Source organism: Hydra vulgaris, chromosome 02, assembly GCF_038396675.1.
Source record: "Hydra vulgaris chromosome 02, alternate assembly HydraT2T_AEP".
In the NCBI taxonomy this organism is placed as follows: Eukaryota; Metazoa; Cnidaria; class Hydrozoa; order Anthoathecata; family Hydridae; genus Hydra; species Hydra vulgaris.
The window spans coordinates 44,072,501-44,092,500 of record NC_088921.1 but is presented as its reverse complement, the minus strand read 5'-3'; the positions used below and the strand labels follow the sequence as shown (position 1 = coordinate 44,092,500).

Genomic DNA, 20,000 nt, shown 5'->3' with positions numbered 1-20,000 from the left:
CCTAGTTACCGTAAACAAAAGTTTGTTCGTTATTTTCATTTCACAATATGTACCTTATTTTACTCTAAACATTCACAAGAATGTATCTGCTATCTACTACGTCTTGAAAAAAAAGAATTATGACGGGTAAAACTATCTGACGGAAAAGATGTATCTGGTAAAGGTCGGCTCACGGGTAATGTAATCAATACCTTTCAAAATTATGTTGGAATGGCTATTTTTAAATAACGACAAAATCCAAGTATTCTTTTGGAAATGAGGAACTCTGTAATAGCTTCACTTCATCATTGCACTAATTTTACTTCTAAAGAATATCGTCATATATTTTGCACCAAGGGTGAAAAGAGCTTATATAAATGGCAGTCTGATGGAGCATCTTGTCAAGTTATATACAAGAAAAAGGTGAATTTACAGTACTTTTACCGTTTGGAGTTTATAAAAACTCCATACGTTTAAAAAATAAGAACAAAAAAATGTCAGAAGAAACGAAAAAAAAAAAGGAAAAAATTAAGATCTATTAGAAAAAACTATTTTAAACAAAAATTAGATAAAGAAAATGCAAAAGATTATTGTGCTGGTGGTTTTTAATGATTTATCTGAGTAGTGTACACGATTTATAATTTTAAAATTGATTTTCCTCAATTTTAGTTTTTGTTTTGAGAAGCTCTAGGAAAACAATGATATCTCAATAAAAAAACATTATTTTAGCTTCAAATTTTCAGAATATGTTCATTATTAATGCTTTTAGTGCCAGAACCTAAAAAAAAATTAAAAATAACCTACAATTACCCTATCAAATGAGTATTTTATCGCTAAAAATAGTTTTTTATACTATTAAGTCTGCTATTTTTGATCGCTTAAATTTTTTTTTTAATTTTTGGTTTAGGCACAAATTTTAACCTTTTAAAATTTTAATTTTAATATTGGTGTAATCTTAAGATATTTATGTTCTTGGGACGTTAACATTTTTACCTTTTTTTGTTGGGTTAGCAATTATTTTTTTTCAAATTAAAAAATTATTTGCAATAAAAAGATTTTTATCTATTATGCTAGTAATTCATCAAAGGTATGTAAGTTTATGAACATTATTAAAATTTCTGTAGAGTTTGAATCAAACATTGACAAAATGTTAGGAAACTATTAATAAACAAAATGTCCCTAAATGACGCTTAAACCAAACTCTTTGTTTGAAACTTCGTAGACCTGTTATATATAAAACTATAAAAAAAAACACTATAAAAACTGCTTATTTAGAGCACAGATTTTCGAGTACACAGAATGTATACTGTATAATACAGTAAACATGGAGCGAGAAAAAAAAAACAATAACTAAAATTAAATAGCAATATTTAAAACGCAATATTTAAGAAACAAGCAATATTTAAAAATAATTACATAAATAAGTGCACTAAACTGTTAATCACAACATCAAAATGAATTCCAGTTGAATTGTCTAGAAATATAGAATAATCGTTTAACTTATTAAGCCGTAAACTGCATGGGTAGATCATCCATTTTGTTTTTGCTCCATATTTGCTGTATACTTGTATATCTACTTGCATAAATGAAGCACATCCAATTATCTCCGCATCAGTTGCCCATGTCGCATTTTCAAGCATTTTAGTTTTACAGATATGCGCACGAATTGGCATATTCAAATATCCAGTCATTTCATCCTGTTGGCTAACAATTCGAAACTTTTCTGCAATCGATTTTCTCATATCAACAGTTGCACATTTTGCTATTCTTTCATTTGAAGCATTTACTTTGCTTTCATGTTTAGCATTATTGTATTTGTTGCTTGATTCAACGTCTTTGATAATTGGTTCCGTTTTGACATTATCATCATTTGATAACTTATTAATTACTTCTAGTTGAATGCTGTTATATTTTAAGAATTTCTCTTTGTATAAGGACAAACTTGTTAGGTTATACTTTTTTTTTCAATATTACATTTTTTTTATTCTTTAAACTACAGTTATTTGTACTTGAAATATTAGTTACCGTGTATGGTCCTATCCATGACTTCTCAAACTTTCCACCTTTTCTATCATCACGTATATGATTTCGCAATAACACTTTTGTTCCTATAGAAATACTATTCTTTGGATTGACTCTTTTGTCATAGTCACGTTTTTTCCTAATTTGTGACTTTTGGATGTTTTCATAAGCTTCATCGAAAATATACTTTTTCATTTCATTCATTTTATTGAAAGTTTCCATAATTGCTTTTTTGTTATTTGAATCATCATCAATCAGAGTAGCATTATCATTATAGTCAATCAAGTTCTGATCTATATCAATCGGCAGAACTGGTTCTCTTTGATAAAGTAATGCAAAACCCAGTTGATTTGTGTTTTCTAATTCTCATTGAAAACAAAAAACACCGTCAATGATAAACGACCATTCAATAGCAGCATCTTCTAACACCATTACCAAGGTTTTATTGATTGATTTTGACGTTCTACTAAACCATTTGCTTGTGGATGGTATGCACTCGTCATGCGTTGACAAGTCCCAGTTTTCCTGTGAAGTTCATTAGACAGCTCATTCACAAACTCACGAACTTGATCTTTTATCTGTATTTCAAAACATCTGTGTCTACATATTTGTTCATACAGGAATAATGCCACAGACTTGGCTGTTTTATCAAAGAGAGGTTCAGCTTCTACCTATTTGCTGAAATAATCGATAAGTACTATCATATATTTATAACCATTTACTTCTGGGAGTTGAGTCAAATCAATCCCAACCTGTTTCATGTTACCTTTTGGAATTGATATGCTTTGTAATAATGGTTTAACTTGAAGTTTCTTATTTTTTGCTTTTTGATAGTTGTCACATTCTGAAACATAGGCGGTAATGTCTTTTACCATTCCAAACCAAAAAAATCTATTTTTAATATGTTCTGCTGTTGAATTAATGCCTATGTGGCCAGATAACGCATTAGCCTCGTTAGAAATATCATTACCATCGTGCACAGACTTAATTACATGGTGTTGCTCTTCTTTACACCAAATAACTTTTCTCTATGAAATAAATATATATTTATTTATAATATTTATTTATAGAAAATAAATAATCAATTATTTATTTTATTTTATTATAATAATATTTATTAATAGAAAATAAATATTAAACTATTATTACAGTTCTAGCTGTTGCCCGTGACCAAAAAGTGGACAAAAAAAAAAACAATACTAAACGTAAATGGATACCACCTACACCATAATCACCATGGTGATAAAAGTCTAGATGGTTTCCATTCACCCAAAAATGTCAAATAAAGACAGAAAGTAAATGAAACAGTTTGTGATAAAATTCAATACAGGAAAAAAATTATTTAATTTTAACAATAATGTTCAATCTATAAAATCGCAAAAAAAAAATCTCTAATAAAATGACTCCCTTATACTTCTTAAAAAAATAAATAATTAACAATACTGAATCATATTGTGAAACATAAACAAAAATAGTGGTGACTAAAACTTTTAATTTACATGTTAAACAATTTAAATATCAATATGTGTTGTAAATAATAATTATTTTGATGGCATGTGTAGAGTTGCAGAAAAGCGTGTTTTTTTGCTGTCGTTTTTTTTTTGGCGTTTTTTTGATTTTGGTGTAGGTTTTTTTAGACTTTTACAGACTCTTATGGTATATTTGTTTACTAATTTTGTGTAAAAAGAATGTTCCGCCAAAAAGGTAAGAAAATATTTATCTTTTTGATTAGGAAAATAGCTAAACAGTTATTTTCATATTTTTTAAGATTTTTGCTTTAAAAATTTATTATTTTTGTTATTTTAAACACTGAAACTCTTTTATATTTTGTAATGCAGTGTTATTTCATTCAAATATTAAAAATGATAATTTAGATAATTCTCATTCATTCCATTAAATAATATATTTATTATTATTCAAAAAAATTATGGATTAGAGAAAAAATATAATGAAGATAAGTTGAAGAAGTCAAAAAAATTTAAAAAGAAATTTCAAAGAAATCTTAAAACTAGTGACATATCCAGGGAAAATGAGGGCTATGAACTTCTCTCCCCCCACCAGGGTTTTTTTAACTTTAATTATTGATAAGAGATTGTTATTAAAACTACAATCATATAGGATTCAAAAACAAATTATACATTGGTTTAAAGATTTTCTAAGTGGACTAACACAAAGAGTGATTCTTGGTGTGATCAGCTCAGAGTGGAAAAAGTCATAAGTGGAGTACCACAATAATTAGTTATTGAACCCCTTTTATTTTTCATATATATGAATGATTTGACAAGTGAGATAACTAATCCTTGCAAAATGAAAATGATATAATGGATAGTTTGAAGGAAGTTATACAACTGGATGCACTTCGTAGTAAACCTATTTTATAAAACAGGGCTGAGTATTTTTATTATAACACTTTCACTAGGAAGATTACCAGCCAAGGTTTATGAGCTCCTCCTACCCAATTCACATTAATTGAGGATTTGATATAAGAGTTTTTCTTCTCGAAGATGAGTTGCCTTCACCACGGCTATGGAGCCTCACCTACCCCAAAGAATAGCTTAATGCCATGTCCAGGACTTGAAATGTCAAATTCAATCAAAATATAACTCATACATATAATAGTTATAATCAGAATATAATCATAGTAATCAAAATGTAACTTGTACATGCTCAATTCAATCGAAGTGTTAAATTTAATCAAAATGCCAGTCCAGGTCATGACATTAAACTGATCTGGGCAGGGTAGACTCTTTAGCCACGGTGAATGATATTCACATAGGAGACGGAAAACTCTGAAATAAAACCCCACTTTAAAGTGGTGAGGGTAGGAGGGGCTCGTTAACGTTGGATGGTAGACTTTTTAGTGATGTTGTCACTTAGAAAACTGAGTATAAAAATACTCAGTTTCCTGAACTATAAAACGGATTAACGCTTGGAAGAGCATCCAGTTGTAAAATCGGCTTCAAAATGTCAAGTTTAAAAAAAAAATACTGCATCACCTGTCACACAGATTTACAAGAGGCGCATCTGATGGCCAGTAGCAAGTATGTTAAAGCATCCATGGTCGGTCCTAACACCAGTTGACCTCCTGGTAAAGTAGCTGGTGAGTGTCAATGTGATAAAAGGTGTGAGATTAAAGTTTGGATCGGCCAATGAGGGTTGAATGCAAATAAAAAATGAACAGAAATGGCAGGTAGAAAAAAAATAGACATATGCTGCCTGCAAGAAACTTGTTGGAAAGGTGGCGGTGCTAAGACTATTGGATATGATAGTTGCTGGTACAAATTCTACTGGGTTGGATGTGAAGAAGGAATGTAAGGGGTTGGTATTTTAGTTGCAGAAAAATTGATAAATCATGTAGTTAAGGTAAGACGAGTGAATGAGAGAGTGATGGCATTGAGATTAGGAATTGGAAAGTCAGTGTTTAATATAGTATCAGTATATGCACCTCAAACTGGTAGGACAAGAGAAGAAAAGGAATAATTCTATGTTGTTCTTGGTTACGTTTTTAAAAATATTGGCGAAGGCTTACATTTGGCCAATATTTAAAAAATGTTGGCCTTGTATTTTTATTTCCCTGTAGACGTGTATGCCCCAGTAGCTCAGCAAGATAAAAAAAATATATAACATCTGCTGCATTTTAAATATATAACTGCTGCACTTATAGCATTTATGTTTAAATATGCTACTACTTCTACAATACAGATAGTATTAAATATAAATTTCCAAATACAAAAATTTACAAAGAATAATTTAACACACATATATAACACACATGTACTTAAAGGTTGCTGTATCGCAGTATGATAAAAAATATAACAACAACAACAATAAATAAAGACAACAAATGAATTTAAAAAGAATAAATATTTAACAAACATTCATTCAAAGGAAAGATAAAAAAACATAAACATTTCTATATAATAAAAACTAACAAAACAACCTCACAATATATTGTGAGGTTATTTTGTTATTAATAACAACCAACATCACACCTGGTTTATAAAATAAGACTTCAGTGTATTTTTAAAGAGTTATAGCAAGCATACTACAACTATAAAAATAAAAGTGGTAATGAAATTAAAATTAAACTAATCAAAGCTTGCAACAAAAAACTTAAAACAACAACAATCTTATTTTAGAAATAATAAAAATTCACTGTACTTTTTATTTAATTGATAACTAATTAATTAAAATTAATTAATTAATAACTAATTAATTAAAATTAATTAATAACTAATTAATTAAAATTAATTAATTAATAACTAATTAATTAAAATTAATTAATAACTAATTAATTAAAATTAATTAATTAATAACTAATTAAATGAAAATTACAGTAAAAAACATTAGTATTAATTTACAAAATAAATTCAGTATGCATCGCTAAATTAAAAAAAAAATAAGCTACTGCTTTAAAAGATTTGTTTTTTTAATTCTTTTTAAGAAACCACAGTAATAAATACATTTTGCCGCAAAATATTTTTTGGGAGTAAAAATAATATCATAATGGAAGTAAAATTTTAATATGAGATGAGATACTGGGAGTAAAAATTTAATATGGGGTTTTTACTGGGGAGTAAAAATTTAATATGTGATTTTTACTGGGGAGTAAAAAAAATGTGGGAGTAAAAATCTCATACTACACCGGGTCTTTTATAACTATATCTTATTTATAAATTTCAAGACCTGTATAGCACTTATTACTTATACAAAGTTAAAAAGTTAACTTAATCAAAGAAACTATTAGACAAGATCTATAAGTTGAATATACGTTTACTTCGTCTAAATCTAAACGCTTTATATATGTTAATTAGACTAGATTTAAACGTATTTATATACGTATAATAATCCTATAATAGACGTGTAAAATACGTTTGAATATACACGTTTTATGGACGTTTGTTTTAAACGTTAATCTGGATTTCATTCTAAACGGATAATCAACCAAATCTAAACGTTTTGTCGAAACATTGTTTTGATGTTTTAATAGACGTTTGTGTGTTTACTGGAAGGTTGAATATAGGTTTACAATATTGACTAATGTAAGTCGATATTTTAAACGTTAGATTGACGTTTGTAAACCTATATATAAAAAAGTTTGAAATATACATTTTAATCAAACGTCGGTTTTTAGTCAATAATAAGTCGCTAAACGTTTTATCCATTTTTCGACTAATTTTGACTAAATATTGACCAATTCTAAATCAATCTGTGTTTACAGGGATTTATACATATGTATGCAGAGCCGTCCTTAGAAAACGCGAGGCCTAGAGCAAAACATTTTTGCAAGGTCTTCTTGAAAGAACAAGTCTCGTCATTTTAAGCGCTTTGACGAAGTAAAAGTTTTATCTCTTACTGTATGAAAAGGGGTTGTGTAAGTGCAAAACATATATTTCGGGTTGGTATAATTTTGAGTTGTTATTTTCGTGTAATTTTTTAAAAGGACTGAGTTCTTTATAAAATAACCTAGAATAATAACGATAAAGTTTATTCTTTATAGTTATTATTCTAGGTTATATATAGGCCTAGTAATGTAAAATAAATAAAAACTTTTGTCCGTCAAGTAATTAATGAATTAGAATATTAATTAAATTTTTCTTTATTGGGTTCTTGAATAATAAATAATATAGCATATTATTACAAAATAGTAATGTTATTTGCACGTATTATGTTTTCGTCAATCGATATGAAGGGTGCTCATAGGTTGATAGATGTTATATAATTAGTGTTCACATCGGTAAAATAATGGAACATAATTTTGTAATAGTATCCTGAATCATATTAGTTAAAACAAGTAGTTTTTGTTGACCAATAAAAAAATAATGCAGTATAATTAATATCGTAAAAAAAATTCTCCATAGTTAGATAATTTTTAAAATTGCTTCAAAAGGACAAAAACTTAGATGTCAAAACTTAGACTCACTATGACTGTACTTTTCTCACTTTCATTCCAACGAAGTTGTCAATAATGTCATCAAAATTGATATTGGCTGTTGTCTCAAACTCAATTTATAACGTTGCCAGAGATGATAGCCTTTCTTGATCCATGGACAACCTTAAATATAATTTGATGAGTTTCAAGTGTGAAAAACCCCTTTCTGCGCTTGCCACAGTTACAGGTATAGTCAGAAAAATTCTATACGCTATAAATGAGTTCGGAAATGGGTTTTGAATCTGATGAATAAATCTCAAAATCCACCTTAGCCGGTTTCTACCGGCTAAGGTAGTTCTCAAAGAATCTTAAGTTCAGAAAAAAGGTCATTTCTACAAACATCCTTTTCTTCTTCAAAATTTAACGTCTAAGAATCTAAGGAAATGTTCTTCGATGCTTACACCTTCATTTTCACTCTTAAGAGAACTTGCATTCATATCAATTTTTAAAAATTGAATGACCAAGGATAACTACTCCTTGTGACTAAGATCCGGTGTGCAGTCTAGCACCACTGAGAAATACTTAGCTGCTCTTAGCTTGCGACATTCGTAGGTTTTACCTTTTCAGACAGCAGCTTTATTAATTCGTTTTGAATAGTTGCCCCTAGGTAGTAATTATGAATTTCAGACGATTGAATTTGCCTAACATTCTCTTGAATGACGGGGTCGAACGTAGCCAACATTTCAATCAATCCCAAAAAATTGCTGTTGCTTCGCTTGTATATTTTGCTGTCTGATCCTCTGAATGCAATGTTTGTTCTACTATTATTTAATAACATTAAAAATTCTTTTCAGAACCTCACGCCAGTGCTTTTTTTTTTTTATCTATCAGTTCTCTGTGCTTTGTATCAATTCTTCAAGCTTTGTTTAAACGCAATTTACATTCCTTCCATTTTTTAACGTTCTTAATGTGTTTTGGTGACTTCACATGGGATTCATGAGAAGTCACCAAAAAAATCACAAAATTATAACGTAACTTTGTGATTTTTTTTAAAATTTTACTTACTCTGTAAAGATTCTATTATATATTACAAATTTGTTAAGACTAAAGAACAAAAAGATTAAAAAAAAAGAAAAAAAATTTTCAAACTTTCTATATTTGTCTCTTTCTCTAGTCATGATTTAAATTGGTTAATACAGTAAAATAATAGTCACTAATGCCATAATAATTATTAATTTATAATTATCAGATCGGACACTAAAGTCGGCAAAATTCGATCTATAGTTGGCAGTCGACAAATATCGGTAAATGTCGGACTTTTTTTTTTTCTTTTTAGATAAGTTAGTTGGGCAAAAAAATTTTTTGGCTATAGTTGGCAAAAAACAGACACATCACCCATCTTCCCCCTATTAAAATCTCTTTGGGACGGCCCAGACAGTTATAACATCTATAACCATAAAGATATATATAGTTACAATTTGCTTGTAAGTTTGTAACTTACAAACTATATTATTAAATGAGTTTCACTTAAAAGCGAACTAAAATATTAGTTAGAAAATTACCACCAGCCATAAAAAAAAACACTTTATAAAACTAAAATGATAGTACAATGCTATAAATGATTAACTAAAAATAATAAGCAAAATTATGTGCACAACATATACGAAAAAAGCTAAGAAAAAAAATCATTACTTACCAGCATTAACTAAAACTAACTAAAAATAAATCATAATATAAAATGAATAACTAACAAAATATAAAAATACAAAAACAATAAAAAAATCTTGGTATGCTGAGCTTTCTCAAAGTTACTTTTGAATTTTATTTTATATTCTTTCATATAATTTGTTTTCTTTTCTTCTCTTCGGATATTTTTTTACTTTTAATTTTTGAAAAAAAAAATGAAAATTTTGTCTGATCTATTAGTTTTTTTTTAACTTTATCACTCTTTAAAAAGTATTTTATAGTCGTTAAACATATGAGCCCTCCATTTGTGATGTCTTTGCAAATAAGAGCTTTAATAGTTTTGAACGATGTTTTGCATTATTTTGTACGCTATTATCTCGTACAAAGGAGAATCATGTTGATATGTTTTCTAATTAATAATTATTTGAACTTATTGCGTTGGTAATCAGATAAATATTTTTGGCACGTATATTTTTATATTATTTTTATTTAACCAAAAGCTTTTACTTGTTTTTTAATGACAGTAAGGCCTTTTACTTATTTTTTAACGAGAGTTAGGCCTCCGAAAATAAGTAAAAGTTTTGGTTGCTCGCATTTAGAAAGACCTCGCTGCGCGAGGCCTTACTAAGCGCAAGGCCTGGAGTGACTGCTCCACTCGCGCCACCCTAAGGACGGTTCTGTATGTATGTATGTATGTATGTATGTATTTATGTATGTATGTATGTATGTATGTATGTATGCATGTATATATGTATGTACGTATTGATTTATGTATGTATTTATGTATTTATGTATATAAATACAATGGGTAAGTCTGGAGAACCTGATCACATTTTAAAAATGTCATTAATACACCGTTGATCAACATGGACAACTCACATATTTTTTGTGTTATTCTATTTATGAAATTCTATCTTCTTCTTAGAATTGTTAAACTTTTATTTGACTATTGATCAAGCGCTAAATAATGGTCAGTTGAGTTGTACATTTAACTCCACTTTTTCCACGGTTTATAAATTTTGAAGACAATGATTGCCATAAGCTTTTAAAAAAGATTGACATTCTCTAACGAATAGCTGAAAGGTTTGTGCCAACAAAGTACTTGGTTTTATTGAGACTCTTAGACATTTTAATGAAGTTGTTTCTATATGTTTTAGAAAAATAATAGGGGAAAAATTTAAAACGGAAATTTAAATTACCTTTCCTTTATTTGCCAGTAACTATCACACCAAAGGTTCATGCTGTGTCCTACCATTTCAAGAATTAGTGTTGAACCATCAATCTTCACGTTAAATCTTTAGTGAACAAGCAACTGAACTCCTGCACTATAAATTCAATGTTAATTAGGAACTATACAAACACTGCTCTGATCATCCCAAATATTGAAAACAACTTTTTGATAAATTTTTATTTAAATAACCTTTTAAGTAATATTAATGGCAGTACTTTGAAAGCAACGGAAACAAAATTTTTCAATTTTAAATGAACTCTTTCATTATTTGGATGTTAGAGCAGAGCTAGATAAGTTTACCTGTGAGTCTATATCAAATGCCATAAAATATCCGCATTTTTTTCTCATTAATGATCTTTCTGATAGGCCTAACATTGTTTTTGATTCACAGTGATGTAAATTTGAAAACTTAATTTCAAAAAGATAGAAAATAGTTTTCCATACAATTCAGAAAAAGCAGAGCCGACGACACCGGGGTAAGGAGTGGGGCGGCGTGGGTAAAATTGCCCCCCCCCCCCCCCACACTTTTTTTTAAAAAAAAAAATTCTTAATATAGACAACTTTTTTTAAAAAATTTACAATTACGCCCCTCCACTTTAAAACTCGTGTTGTCGGCCCTGAAAAGTAGACAATTTTTAGTGAACTAATATAACTGCAAGATGAAAAAAAAACTTTAAACGTGCATAGATTATTTAATTAATGAATAGTTACACGTTTTTTGTTATTGTTGTAAACCTTTTGAAATAATTCTTTGCCATTCCAACAAGGAATGAACACTAAGGAAGGCTTATTGAAAACCTGAAAAATGAAAAACATGCTGTACATATTTCAAGTATATTGAACATTGCAAAAAGGATAACTAATATATCTTTAACTTTATGTTTTGTTTCTTTTTTAATTTTAATTAATTTATATTTTTAAATCAATTTCTCTATTGCAAGCAAACCATCCTGCCATTGATGAGCAATAACAAAAGTAGAAAACTTTTATATTGTGTAGCAACTTCAATTTCTTACTCTATTTGAGGGGATTACAAATTTTATATGATCATAAATTTTGAATGCTCAGAGATTATACTATGAAACTTAAATTTTATTGATGAATATAAGTCTAATTGAGAATAGCACAAAAAATATTTTATCAACTTGATGCTTCCACATTTTCTTGGTCAAATAATTGCAAAATTTTGTAATGCATCATTATTTGACATAAAAATAAACATATAAAAGTTTGTAACTTGCTCCATGTCTGAAAGTTAGCTATCTCAAAAACCAGAAAATACTGGATCCGCCTCTGAAACCAAATTGCTGACATGTGATTACTAAAACCTCGACAAAGTTTTATTAACTATAAAAATATGAAGGAATAAACTTGCAATTACACCTATTTAGTTACAAATATAACTCTTTATATGTTTTATTTACAATTTTTTTATTTATGACGAAGATTCGCTTAGAAAACGAGTGTATGCATTTTTGGATTTGCATCCAAATGAGAATAAAAGCTTTATTTTCAATCATTTTCAAAAAATTTATTCTCAATCATTTCGAATGGCAAACATTCAAGAATCTACTTTACCTAATATACTAAAAAGAAAGGAGAGCAATATAGGACCGAAAGGATAGTTGGAAGTGGCCACAAAGCATTTCACAACGTGGTCTTGTAAAACGATTCAATGTATCACAATCATACATATGTAAAATTATCAATAAAAACAATAGTATTTAATAAATACTATTTATTATCTTAAAAAACTAAAACACCTAAAAGAACACCGGCGCAAAAAGCAGCTGTTCGTTCGAAATTCTGTAGATTAGTTTCAATTTTTTGGAAAAAAATGATTGTTATTAACGATGAATTATTCTTTTATTTAAGCAAGGCCAATATTTCTGGAAACGCCGGACTCTACTCTTCTAAGATAAATTGGGTATCAAATGATGTAAGGTTGAAACAGTGCTAACATAAAGATAAATTAAAAAAGCTTCTGATAAGAAGAAATTAAAAAACTTTATATGTTCTTTGTAATAAACCATTCAAACTTGCCTCAACAGACACGGAGTAATTTCCAAACATTTTTATATTTATACTTATGTCAAATAAGAATGCTTTGCAAAATATTGCGATGGTTGGAGTCTGGGAACAAAAGAGCCCTAAGGTTTTAGACATACCTGCCCCAAGTGTGAGAGCAGCAAATTGATCAAATAATTTTTTAAATACTCTTAATCAAATCTATATTCATCAATATGTTTGAAACATCATAAAATAATTTCTAAACGTTCATAAATTTTGACTATATAAAGTAATTTTTGAACGCTAAGTGTTTACTGTATGGAATTTAAAATTTATAGATGAAAAATAAATTTAGTAGAGAACACTAAGAAAATTATTTTCCAATTTAATGCTCTTACGTTTGAAGCAGGTGCAGCTAATATTTTAGGGCTTTTTTATGTTTCCATGCTCCAATAATTGCAAGTTTTTGCAAAACATCTTTCTTTGACATAAGTATAAACATATAAATGTTTGGAATTTCCTCAAACATTAAAAAATGCTTCATCCGCCCCTGTCTATATATATATATATATATATATATATATATATATATATATATATATATATATATATATATATATATATATATATATATATATATATATATATATATATATATATATATATATTTATATATATTTATATATATATTTATATATATATATATATTTATTTATATATATATATATATATATATATATATATATTTGTTTCGGCAAATTACATTGTTTCTTTTCTCATCGTTTATTATTTATACTTTTTTAAATACAGAGAAAAATTAGAGATTATAAAGACCGAATTTATGTTACGGAGCATTTTTCAGCGGGTTCTTTTTATCCAGATAGTAAATCAAATTTTGAGATGTTACCTGTGCATAAAGAAGTAAATAAAGAAACGAATTATGATTTATTACATGTACATAAAGAAACGAAAGCAGATAATGAAGTAATTAAAAATGGTAAAGAGGTAATGTTTTTTAAATATAAATCGGAAATGCAAAGTAGCTATTTATGAAATATTTTTTGATATTTCCCTTTTCCCTCGGAATACAAAGTATGTTTTGTTGATCTAATTATTTGTTTTAAGGTGTGTTTTTTTTTCTCTAAAAAGTTAAATAATCGTTAAACCATCTTTTTTATTAAAAAGAATTACTTTAGGTACATAATCGTAGTTTTTATTAAAATAAGAAAATATTATTTATATCACGATTTTTTTGAATTAAGATAAGGGACATCAGTTATAAACTATTTTGTTCATTTGTAATTTAACCTCTTTTTTTTAACCAACTCTTTACCTAATTAAAGTACTTATAGGTAGAATTAAATAGTAAAAAGTTACGAAGACTTGATTTCAATTTATACTATAATAATTTTAAACATTGAATAATTATATAGCTAAAATAATGAAATATTTTAATATTGACAATTTATCTTTTAGCATGCTGTCATACCTAATACTTTGTTCTATGGTGATATCGAAAGTGGAAACGTAGAAAATAACACTAAAACAGAAACTTCTAACGGTCATTTATCAGAAAAATTCCAAAACTTAGCTTACTTATCAGATGATTAGATCACATTAAGTTATATATATTACACTTAACAAAGTTTTTTACTATCCTAATGAACTATTTAAGGCAAACCAATTTGAAGAAATAAAATGTTTACCGACACCATTATATAAAAGTATCGTGACGAAACATAAAGATTCTATAAAATAAAATGAAACGATGTGTTAAATGTAACAGCATTTTATCTCCTTGATAAATCTTGTTAGAGACATTGCTATATCGATAAAAAGAGCATTATGTTTGGCATTATGTTTATGTATTTCTAAATATTCTAAATACATTTTTTTTAAAGTTAGACGCCATGGTTTATTTTAAAGATAAAATATTTTAGTTTTTACAAATATTTTCTTCTTCATATATGTTTAATAAAATGTTAAAAACAAAATATATAAAATATTCTAATTCCTACAAACCGATCTTTTATCATGGTAGCGACATTTATGTATAATTTAAAAAAATGCAAAACGCATCAAAGGCCTAGCCGAGCTGTCAAATGAAATAAGGAAAAAATTAGAAAGAGAGAAAAGATAAAAGCGTATAGTAAAAAAAATAATAGTGATATCATGCATGCGATAGAAATGATGAACTCAGACTCGTACGGGAAAATCATGACCAACGCGCTAGGTCTAAAAGAAATAGAATATAAAATCTGAAATTTAAGGTAAAATTCTCAAAGCGGCAATTAAGATATGAACTTTCTGTTTATCAGGCCGACGCTCTTATCGATCAAGTTATACTGGCGTGATAAGAAAGAATACAGTATCTGTAAAATATTCATTGCCCAACTCGCAATATAGTAAACATTATTATTATCATTTATTTCGTCATTATTACGCATTTTACAATGTTATTTATAAATTTAAACAAATATATATATAATTACAAGCTAACTGGGGCAAGTAGTACTCAAAATGTCTTATCATCAAGCCCCTTCGTGAAATACAGAAAAGTACAATAAAATTTTACATCTTCCAATATTATATAAAAGAGTGAAATTAATAAGTTTGAAAAAAAATAAAAGTTTAAAGGTTAAAAAAGAAATTAAAAAAATTAAAAAATTAAAAAAAAAATAATAGTTAAAAAAGAAAAAAAAAAAATTTTTTAATTGAAAAAAAATTATTAGAAATAACAAATAAAAAATTACATATCAGTACATATTCGTATACATATTCAATACAATATTTTTTTTTTTTCATGTTTTATTTTACAACTACAAAGTAATTACATGTTACCAATCACTGATTGGCAGTAAAGATATACAAATTTAAATCATAAATATAAAATTCAAAATATACGAGGTAAATAAAAATATAGTTGCTTACAACTCCGAGACATGAATAAAATAAATACCAATTACAACAATATAATAACGTGTAAGTAAAAATAATCCGAGAAATATATCTCTATATTACTCCAATTAAAATAAAAAATACAATAAATAAAAATAATCTGCTGATTTTTTGGAGGAGAGTTTAGATGTTTCACCATAAGTTAATTTACCACATTTTAAGATAACGTTATTGTATAAATATGATAAAAATAAAATTTGTGTAAGATTGATAAAAAGAAATACTTATTTGTAGTCATAGGAAGCTCGCAGAAGACTTAAGTCAGTCTTGTCATCGAGTACCTATTTCTTAGACGTGTAATACACATAAAAAATCAATTGCATACGTGGTGTTTATATATATATATATATACGTGTTACATATATACCTTGTTATTAATATTATTTTTTTTATCGATTTGTATTAAAAGTTAAGTTACATTTATTTGTTTATTTATTCAAATTTAAAAAAACTTCCTAACAGTTGTTTAATTTGATTATTGTAGATTTTAGCTTTTTTTTCAGAGAGTGTTCGTTGTTTAAGTTTAATAGTGATTCGTTTCTGGAAACTAATTTGTTAAATAAATAGGGACCACGATATGTAACTGAGAATTTTGAGAGTCTTGTTGTTTCAAAAGGTATCTTAAAGTTGCCTATTGCTCTTGTATTGTATTTATTTATATTGTTTTTAAAAAAATGTGTTGTAAAATGCTCTGGAACCAGACTTAGTTTATATTTAAACATGAAAAGTATATTTTGAAAAATATTTATTTGGAATATATTTAGTGCGTTCATTTGTTCCAGTAAGGGTTGAGCATGAGTAAATTTGCTTTTGTTGTATACTAGTCTTGAAGATTTGTGGGTACTGCCCCATGCTATATTGGCATACATGAGATAACTATGTATGAATGAGAAGTAGATAAGTTTGAGACTTTTTTGTGACAAAAATGGTCTTGCCCTGTAAAGTAAACCTATTAAAAATAAATAAAATACATTAAAAATAAAAAATTATTTCAAATTTTTAAAAAAATGAGAGAATGGACGTAATGTTTAAATTTAGTAAGTAATTTTTTATAGTTCTTTTAAATGTATCAATAGATTTTATTTTTTTCATAATTTTCGTCAAGGACCGAATTCCACAAGCATGCTCCCCGGCATATAGTCGAGAAGCTAGATTTTTTGAGTGATGTTAGAGGGATGTAGTAATTACTCGTTAAGTATCTTGTTTCATATTTATGATAAATTCGAGTGAAGCTTTAAAAAAAATATTTTGGAATCATTTCATTTTGAAGTTTAAATATAAATAACAAGTTATGGTATATATTTAGTTCGTGTACGTTTAGAGCATTTATTTCCTTGAGTAACGGCTCGGCACTTTCGTATCTATCTGTGCCCAAAACAAATCGACTTGCTTGCTTTTGGTTTGTATAAATATTTTTTAGGAAAGATGAATGACTGTTTGCCCAGGCAATATTACAATAGTTAATATGGCTATGTATAAATGAAAAGTATAAATTTTTTAAACATGAATTATTCAAAAGATGTTTTATCTTGTGCATAATTCCCAGAGTCTTTGAAGCTTTGTTCTCGACTAGCTTTATTTGGTTTTTCCAATTTAAATGTTCATCGAAAATTATTCCGAGTATTTTCATTGAAAAAACTATTTTTATTATAATATTGCTAATTGTTAGTTCAGGTAATTTAAGTGGAAGGTTCTCGGATTTAGATGATTCAGCAAACAAAATATATTTCGTTTTTTCAATATTTAATGAAAGTTTATTTGCTATAAATCACTCATTAAGATATATTAATTCTGTGTTTACAATATAAAAAATATTTTTTAAATTTGAGTCAGAAAAGAAAACATTAGTGTCATCAGCAAAAATAATATAATTAAGTATTTTTGAAGGCAAATAAATATCATTATTATAAATTAAAAACAGCAGAGGTCCAAGTATTGACCCTTGGGGAACTCCGCAACTTATTGATTCAAATGGGGAACATGTTAAGTCATATGGTATTCCTTGTTTACGATTTTGTAAATAACATTGCAGCCACTTTAAGTTGGAGTGAATTACTACATAATTGCGTAGTTTATAAATAAGAATCTTGTGGTTGAAGTATCAAATGCTTTTGACAGATATGGAAAAGTTCCGAGTGTGTAACTATTGTTATCAAAACCATTTAAAATTTGGTTGGCAAGATCAAGTACTGCATGTTCCGTGGAACATAAAGTATTTGATACTTCATGTTCCTCGGAACATGCAGTAATTGATCTTGCATTACTAATTTAAAAGCATTCCTGCAGATGCTATTAAATTAAAACATCTAAAACAGATACTTAGAGATAACATAGAGTGTTTTTACTTTAACACCATGTCTTTTATACATATATACATATATATATATATATATATATATATATGTATATATATATTGTCAGTCTTAGTTTACTGAACTATTATACTTAAATTAAAAACATTTTCCGCATTTTAGTACAAAAAAATTATATTTTTTAGCAAATGGCTTCGCTATTTTATTTTCTACTTTCGTCTTCAAAGGGCCTTGCTATATACCAAGGCCCGCGAAGCAAGACCACATATATGGCCGCTGTATGGCAATTAGGCGGAGGAGGATAAACCACAATACATATATATATACATATATATATATATATATATATATATATATATATATATATATATATATATATATATATATATATATATATATATATATATATATATATATATATATATATATATATATATATATATATATATATATATATATATATATATATATATATATATATATATATATATATATATATATATATATAAAGAAGAAAGATAATAAAAACCACGGTGTTGTAAGCCCGAATTAAAATTAAGTAGTAGATTAATGTAGGTGATCGATCCTTTATCGTCGTAGAGACATTTATATATAACTTCTTTCACAGTTTTTTATTATTACTATTTAGTGGGTGTTTGAGTGTGTGTGTGCGTATGTAGGAGTACTTCATCGTTGCTTTAAAATATGTGCTTTTTTAGAAGAAAAAGTAACTAATTATTTGCCACGTTATCGGTGACTTTAATCAATACCCGGTATGTGTAGAGTTAACCTTCTTTAAAGAAAATCTTATTTGATTTAAAATTTTTTTTGGTAAATATGTTGTATGAAAAAGACATGCGTAAGACAAAATTACTTTGATACTACATTTAATGCAGGTTTAATTTAATTGAGTCAAATATATGATATAAAAAAAATATTGTTTAGGTGCAAGTGCATAATATAATTAAAGTGTATCATGCGGAGGATCCAGCATAGTGTTAGTGTTTGAGATAACTAGTTCGCAGACATGGAGCACACTCCAAAAATTTATGTTTATACTTATGTCAAATAAAGGTGCTTAGCAAAAAATTGCGATGATTGGTGTTATGCTGAGGATCCAGCATAGTGTTTAGTGTTTGAGATAACTAATTCCCAGACATGGAGCAAACTCCAAAAATTTATGTTTATACTTATGTCAAATAAAGGTGCTTAGCAAAAAATTGCGATGATTCGAGCCTGGGAACAAAAAAGCCTAAAAACTTTTGCCCCCCTGCCCTAAAAATTTTTGCCCCCTAGGCCTGAAAGACGCGCAAAAAGAAAAAAAAAAATTTAGGCACGTGTTTTATAAATAAATTAGTCGACTATAGTGGAATTAAAAGTTAATAACTTTCAATTCCACTATTAAATCTCTTTAACTCAAGCACTTTTATAATTAATAATTTTAACATATTAATTATAAAAGTGCTTTAATTAAAGAGTTAAGTAAGTAAAACAATGAAAAATTGAAAAATTTATAGATTAATTAAACGTTTTTCCTTAAACAGAAAGACAATGGAAAACTTTACAATAAAAAGATATTTGCAAAATCTCAATTCAGTAAAGAGAACTGGAACTTGCATTGCCTGCCAAAAGACAGTTCAATGGGCGTCGCAGCACATAAACGAACATCATGTCCAAACGCTAGTGAAGATGAGAAACAATCGTTTGCAAAACAAAAAGCTGAATCATCAATCAACTTCAACAAATGTATCATAATCTCAGCTAAGAAAACCGAAGTAGTTGAAGAAATACACTCAAGAATCAAAAAAAGAAATCGATATTAAATTAGCAAATTCCTTTTTCCAAACTGGAATATCTCTTCGTCTTTCTAAATCTGGAGCTTTTAAGGATTTGATCAAAGCACTTAATCCATTGTATGCATCATCAATAA

The 20,000-nt window shown here is 27.4% G+C and overlaps 1 protein-coding gene across 1 annotated transcript in view; it reads left to right on the top strand.

Annotated features, from left to right (window-relative positions):
• Positions 1–14,750, top strand: part of LOC136076084 (uncharacterized) — a 67,575-nt gene extending 52,825 nt beyond the window's left edge. The window contains exons 5-6 of the mRNA XM_065789547.1: positions 13,611–13,805; positions 14,277–14,750. Of these exons, the coding sequence (XP_065645619.1) occupies positions 13,611–13,805; positions 14,277–14,411 (330 nt within the window). The 3' untranslated portion in view covers positions 14,412–14,750. The remainder of the gene's footprint in view (positions 1–13,610; positions 13,806–14,276) is intronic.
• The last annotated feature ends 5,250 nt before the right edge of the window (positions 14,751–20,000 follow it).